Source organism: Calidris pugnax, unplaced genomic scaffold (assembly GCF_001431845.1).
Source record: "Calidris pugnax isolate Ruff unplaced genomic scaffold, ASM143184v1 scaffold1535, whole genome shotgun sequence".
In the NCBI taxonomy this organism is placed as follows: Eukaryota; Metazoa; Chordata; class Aves; order Charadriiformes; family Scolopacidae; genus Calidris; species Calidris pugnax.
The window spans coordinates 292-6,848 of NW_015092031.1; the positions used below are offsets into that span (position 1 = coordinate 292).

Below are 6,557 nucleotides of genomic sequence, written 5' to 3' on the forward strand. Positions count from 1 at the left end.
AGAGGCCATGCCTCTTCCATGCCCATTTGTCCCCAGATTTTAGCCTCAAGTGCCTTAAAGAGAAGAAGATCCCCATCAGGGTCATAGAATCATAGAATCATATGGGGTTGGAAGGGACCTCTGGAGATCATCTAATCCACCCCCCCCACCAGAGCGGGTCTACCTAGAGCAGGTTGCACAGGAACTTGCTTGGTTTTGAATGTCTCCAAAGAATGAGACTCCGCCACCTCTCTGGGCAGCCTGTTCCAGGGCTCTACCACTGTCACAGGAAAGAAGTTCCTCCTCATGTTTAGGTGGAACTTCTTATACTCAAGTTTGTGCCCATTTCCTCTTGTCCTGTCACTGGGCACCACTGAAAAAAAACCAGCCCCATCCTCTTGACACCCACCCTTTAAGTATTTATAAGCATTAATTAGATCCCCCCTCAGTCTTCTCTTCTCAAGACTAAAAAGCCCCAAGTCCCTCAGCCTCTCCTTGTAGGAGAGATGCTCCAGGCCCTTAATCATCTTTGTGGCCCTTTGCTGTACCCTCTCCACCCTGTCCTTGAACTGGGGAGCCCAGAACTGGACACAGTATTCCAGATGGGGTGCCACCAGGGCAGAGTAGAGGGGCAGGATGACCTCCTTCCACATGCTGGCCATGCTCTTCTTGATGCACCCTGGGATGCCATTTGTCTTTTTGGCCACAAGGGCACATTGCTGGCTCATGGGCATCCTGTTGTCCACCAGGACTCCAGCAGGTCAACCTCCAACTTTTCCTGGTGCTGGGGGTTATTTCTCCCCAGGTGCAGCACCCTGCACTTGCCCTTGTTAAATTTCATTAGGTTTCTCTCTGCCCAGCTCTCCAGCCTGTCCAGGTCTCACTGGATGGCGGCACAGCCTTCTGGGGTGTCGGCCACGCCTCCTAATTTTGTGTCATCAGCCAACTTGCTGAGGGTACATTCCATCCCTTCGTCCAGGTCATTGATGAATATATTGAAGAGGACAGGACCCAGTACTGACCCCTGGGGAACACCCCTTGTTACAGCCTTCCAGCTGGATTCTGTGCCCCTAATCACGACCCTCTGAGCTCTGTCTTTCAGCCAGTTTTCAATCCACCTCACTGCCCATTCATCTAACCCACACTTCCTAAGCTTAGCTATGAAGATGCTGTGGGAGACGGTGTCAAAAGCCTTGCTGAAGTCAAGGTAGACAACATCCACCGCACTCCTCTCATCTAGCCAACCAGTCATGCCATCATAGAAAGCTATCAGGTTAGTCTGACATGACTTCCCCTTGGTGAATCCATGTTGACTACTTCTGATAGCCTTCTTTTCCTCCATATGCTTTGAGATGACACCCAGGATGAGCCGTTCCATCACCTTTCCAGGGATGGAGGTGAGGCTGACCGGTCTGTAATTTCTTGAGTCCTCCTTCTTGCCCTCTTTGCAGACTGGGTTGACACTGGCTTTTCTCCAGTCCTCGGGAACCTCACCTGTTCTCCAAGACCTCTCAAAGGTGATGGAGAGTGGTCCTGCAATGACTTCTGCCAGCTTCTGTCAGCACTCTCGGGTGTATCCCATCCAGACCCATGGACTTGTGGATATCTGGCCCCAGGGCTCCCTTGGGCTGCGCTGGGTTTCTGGGAGGGGCTGGCCCCACCGGGGCTTCCCGGGTGAGGGGTCCAGCTCCAAGAACCCCCTGCACAGTCCCTGCCTCTCTCTGTGGGCGTTGGAGTTCCCATCCTTGGTGGGAGGGTTCAGGGAGGAGGCGGTTCTGCTTTTCTGGGCACGCAACTTGTGCTCTTCCGTGGCTGGTGGAGCCCAGGATGCAGGGCTCAGCTGGAGGGCAATGGGAAGACCTCTGTCTGTTCCTCATAATAGTGACAACTTGTTATTAGTACTTACCTTCTTTACCCGAGCCATTTCTGATGCTATGAAGGGTTTATCAGCCTGACTGTAGTTCAGTTCCTCATTAACTGGGGTCCAGCTCTTGGGACGTTGCCCAGACAAAAGCGGTGACCGAAGAACTTTGTCACCTCGCAGTTCGTTGCTCGGGACAGAAGCTCAATGCCTGCTCCACATCGGCACCCCCAAATGCCCCCGGGATGCACTGCGGTGGCTGGGTCGGGTGGAGGGGCCACAGCCCCTTTTTGGGGGGGACCAGGATGGGCAGAGGGGTGACACACTGTCCTGCCCCTGGGATACTGAGGTGGTTTAACCCCAGCTGGGACCACACAGCCCCTCGCTCACTGCCCCTGGCTGGGATGGGGGAGAGAATGGGAAGAGGAACAACTTCTGGTGCTCCCCAGGCCACTCCCTGGTGGCGTCTGTGTGAGGAGCAGACCAGGCCTTGGCAGCACCCGAAGTCAACCCCATCCCAGCTGAATCCAGGACAGATGCCCATTGCTGCTTCGCTTGGGCTGCCCATCCCCCTGGGGAGAGCCTGGCAAAGCCGAGCTCGGCTCCTGCTGGGACGAGGGGAGAGGAGGGGAACCTGCACCAGGGTGGGCAAAGGAGCGGAGGAGGGAACACTGAGCCCATGTGGGGTTTGGGCTGAGCTCCCTCCTCCTTAGAGAAGGTACTTGGCAAATGAACTCCTGAAGGGAAAAAAGAACACTCTTCCACTCAGTGTTAGTCTATTTCCATCACACCAAAAGCCCCTTCCCTTGCCTGCTTTTCTTTTTCCTGCTAATTTCCCAGAACGCAGCATTTGAGAGTCCTTCGGTCTTCATGTGCAGAGCAGCAAGAAGCAGAAGAGCTTGGTTCTGGGTCAATGCAGGTAGGGATGGACCCGCTTCCCCCAGCCCCTGGTGGCCTTAGAGGTGCCCGGCATCCCCCCAAACCCTCCTGTTCCCCTTAACCCTGCCGGGCAACCAGGGTGACCCAAGGCCTGCTGTTGCCCGGGGGTCCCCCTCTGAACTCGGGCTCACTTGGGGTGCAGGGCTCAGCTGGAGGAGTTGGGCTGGAGGGAAATGGGAAGACGACAGTCTTTTCCTCCCTCATCTGCCTTCCTCCCTCCTTGATCTGCCTCGCTGAATTATTTAGGTATTTCTTTTTTCCACGGAAAGTTTTTCATTCTCAGTAATCTGTGTCCTCACAGTTTTCAATGTTTTGATGAAATCATAATTCTGGTTTTGTTTACATTTTTAAGCTTTGTCAGCTTTTTAAAATTACTCCTGGTGTAGTGCTTCTTTCTTTGCCAGAAGTTGCCATTTCAACAAAGCGATCTTTCTTTCTGAAATAGCAATGCATAATAAAACAATCAAAAGTTGCACGCATATCGTTTCCTGAAACTGTTAGTAATTTCCTCATTTCTGGTGTTTGCACATGGATATGATTCAGTACCATATTTTAGTGGTCCAATGATCCTAACAAAAAGATATCATTCCATGTTCCATTTTATAGTCTTAAAAAAATAAATAAATTGGCTTACTAAATTATTAAAGGAAAAAGCATAAGCTACCAAAAAATGAGCATGTTTTGTTTTTTATGATCCTAAATTGTTAATCACTATTTATAGAAATGAAGTAAGAAAGAAAGAAAAAGAGAAATAAAGCAAGAAAGAAAAAGAGAAAAATCGTAGAACAGTTTATTTCTCTTTTCTCTTTGATAAGATTTCTTCTTTTTTTCAATGATAAGACCAGTGGTGGTAAAACTGCCTCAAAGCCCAGCTTGAAACAGGCAAGATCCTGCTTGTCTTGAGCCAAGTGATTTCACTTTCAGTGTGTCATGGGAGAAGGGAAGGGATTCCAGGGGGAGAGGAATGGGTTCTGCTCCAGCAATGGGAACATGGAGATAGCCCTGAGTCCCCAGGAGGGAGGAGATTCCCACAGCCCGGAGGTGCCTGGGGCTACAGACAGAAGGATGCACAGAGGAGTCCTGGGTGAGTGCAGGGTCCCCACCTGTGGCCTGTGGGGAGGGATAGTGTCCCCGTGGCAGTGTCACCCACGAGGACTGGGGCTGGCAACTGTGAGGCATCTTACGGATGTCTGGAAAAGGCCCCGTATTCTGCTCAGTCTTCACTGGGATGGCTGTAGCAGCCCCCCAGCTCTGTCTGGCAGCTCTCCTGCTGCGGGCTGTCCCCCAGTGTGTGTGGGGTGACAGCCTTGTCCCTGCTCTGTGTGACTGTCCCTTGGTGCCAGCTGGGAATGGCCCCATGGCAGTTCCTGTGCCCGGGGAGGGGACGGAGAAGCTGCAGCTGAGTGTTCACTCTCATATTGCCTGGGCAGCTGGTGGTGGGGATGGGAGGGGGACAGCAGCGTCCTCACCCCGAGTGGTTCTTTCCCCCTCCAGGCAAGTGGCACAGACTCCATCCAGTGTGTGTCCTGGTGGTGTCTGTGCTGGTGGCTCTGGTCCTGGCTCTGGCCGTGGCTGTTACCTGTGGCCTGTGGGGAGGGATAGTGTCCCCGTGGCAGTGTCACCCACGAGGACTGGGGCTAGCAACTGTGAGGCATCTTACGGATGTCTGGAAAAGGCCCCGTATTCTGCTCAGTCTTCACTGGGATGGCTGTAGCAGCCCCCCAGCTCTGTCTGGCAGCTCTCCTGCTGCGGGCTGTCCCCCAGTGTGTGTGGGGTGACAGCCTTGTCCCTGCTCTGTGTGACTGTCCCTTGGTGCCAGCTGGGAATGGCCCCATGGCAGTTCCTGTGCCCGGGGAGGAGACGGAGAAGCTGCAGCTGAGTGTGTGGGGGGCAAAAGGGTCTGGGGAGGGGTCCCTCCTGTGTTTCCTGGGCAGCTGGTGGTGGGGGTGGCAGGGATGGGAGGGGGACAGCACCATCCTCACCCCGAGTGGCTCCTTTTATCTCTAGTCAAGCTGTGCATACTCCATCCAGTGTGTGTCCTGGTGGTGTCTGTGCTGGTGGCTCTGGTCCTGGCTCTGGCCGTGGCTGTTGCTGTGCTCTCAGGTAAGGGAGGAGCGGCTGCCTCCTTCCCTGCCCCACGGAGCTGTGTCCCCTGGTCCCTGCGCAGCCCAATCCTCTGCCCTTCTCCCCTTCCCTCTCCAGCAAGAACATGTGGAGGGGATCCAGCTGTGCCTGTGGCTCCGGTGCTGGCGTGTCCTGATGGCTGGGTCGGGTACCACAATGTCTGCTACTACCTCTCGAGGGACCAGGGGAGCTGGGAGTGGAGCCAGGAGCAGTGCTCCTCGCGTGGGGCCTCGCTGGCCGTGCTGAGGAGGGAGTGGGAAATGGTGAGTGAGGGGCTGCTGTGGGTGCGTGGGGGTTTGGTGGGGTTCCTGGGTTGGGCACAGAGTGTGGGGTGGGAGCAGAGCTGTGTCAGAGCAGGACCAGGAGCACTGGGTGGGCTGGTGATCTCCTGCAGCAGCTCTGGAGCTTGTTGGAGCAGGCGTGGGGTGGGAGCTGCTGCCATCCCAGGGCTGGTGGTAGCTGTGTGGGGCCAGGGGTGGGACAGGGACTAGTGTGGGGCTGGGAGAGGGACTGGCGTGGGGCTGGCAGCATCTCCTGACTGTTGGCTTCTCTCTTTCCTGCCCAGCGGTTCCTCTCGCTCCTCAAAGGTGACATGGATCCCTGGACTGGGCTGCGGAGACGGGGCGAGCACCTGGAGTGGGTGGACGGCAGCAGCTTCAACCAGACGTGAGTCCTGTTGGGAGCCGGGGCCGTGGGGAGACCGTCCTGTGGTGGGACGGGCAGGGTCCTGGTGGGAGGTGTCTGCTGGGGCTGTCCCTTGCAGGCAGCCCATGTCTCCTCCTGGTGCCTTGAGGGGACAACAGGGTCGGTCCCCCATGGTCCCAGCGGTGTCTGTGCTGCTTGTTGCAGGTTTGAGGAGTGTGGTCAGGCAGAGAGTGTGTATTTGTATGACTGCGTTTTGGGCAGTACGGACTGCTCACGGTGCTAGCTGTACGTCTGCAGCAGCCCCAAGTGCTGAGATGAGAGAGGTGATGGAGGAAGGACCTCCCAGGACCAGGCCGCCATTAAAGGCTCCTTCCTTTAAATTTATTTCCTGCCAAAGCCCACAGGAGAACTCCCCTGCTCAGGGCATGGTGGCACACAACTTCGCTCCAATTAGAACTCTACATCTTTATGCTAAAGCAATCCTATTCCTCCCCAAAGCCCCTGACAGAGCCCACAGGCCCTGATGCCCCAGGGACCCACGGCCGCACTGGGGAGAGAAGGGGGTTTCTGTCGTGGCCGTCGGGGACTCAGAATCACCGGGTTTCCACCCAAAATGTCCCGAACAGCGTGACTGAGCGTCTGAAATTTTGGTTCGTGACCTCCGGGAGCGGTACCGTTTTCACCCAAAGCGGCTGCCGGGCAGAAGGAGAGGGGAGGGGCAGGTCCTGAGGGGAGTTTGTGCAGCGCTCCGATTTGCTGTGCCCCCCGCCACTCGTCCTCCTTGCGCGCTGATTGGGCAGAGCGGTCTAAATAGCGGGGTCGTGGCTGACACCCTCCCTCAGAGCGGCGGCGGGTCGGTGTTACGGGGTGTTTGTGTTCATCCCGTGGGGCAGGTAAGGCCGGTTGGTGGGCGCTGCTGGGGCCCGGCTGCTCTTTTAGGGGCTGTGGGGAAGGGATCCCGTTGGGCTGGGGCTCCCCGTGCGCCGTCCCTCGTCGCTGCCCCCCCCCC

The 6,557-nt window shown here is 56.0% G+C and overlaps 1 protein-coding gene across 7 annotated transcripts in view; it reads left to right on the forward strand.

Annotated features, from left to right (window-relative positions):
• The first annotated feature begins 1,799 nt into the window (after window positions 1-1,799).
• Window positions 1,800-6,557, forward strand: part of LOC106900207 (C-type lectin domain family 2 member B-like) — a 6,537-nt gene continuing 1,779 nt past the window's right edge. For 4 of the 7 annotated variants that reach the window (XR_001414121.1, XM_014962196.1, XM_014962198.1 and 1 more), the window contains exons 1-5: window positions 1,800-2,759; window positions 3,704-3,863; window positions 4,787-4,882; window positions 4,982-5,166; window positions 5,469-5,569. Coding sequence is in view for 6 of the 7 variants with exons in the window: in XM_014962196.1 (XP_014817682.1) it covers window positions 2,754-2,759; window positions 3,704-3,863; window positions 4,787-4,882; window positions 4,982-5,166; window positions 5,469-5,569 (548 nt within the window). In the remaining variant the exon portion in view is untranslated. Of the gene's footprint in view, window positions 2,760-3,703; window positions 3,864-4,273; window positions 4,309-4,786; window positions 4,883-4,981; window positions 5,167-5,468; window positions 5,570-6,557 lie in introns of all 7 variants that reach the window. The other 3 variants (XM_014962197.1, XM_014962201.1, XM_014962200.1) reach the window with 3 other exon arrangements.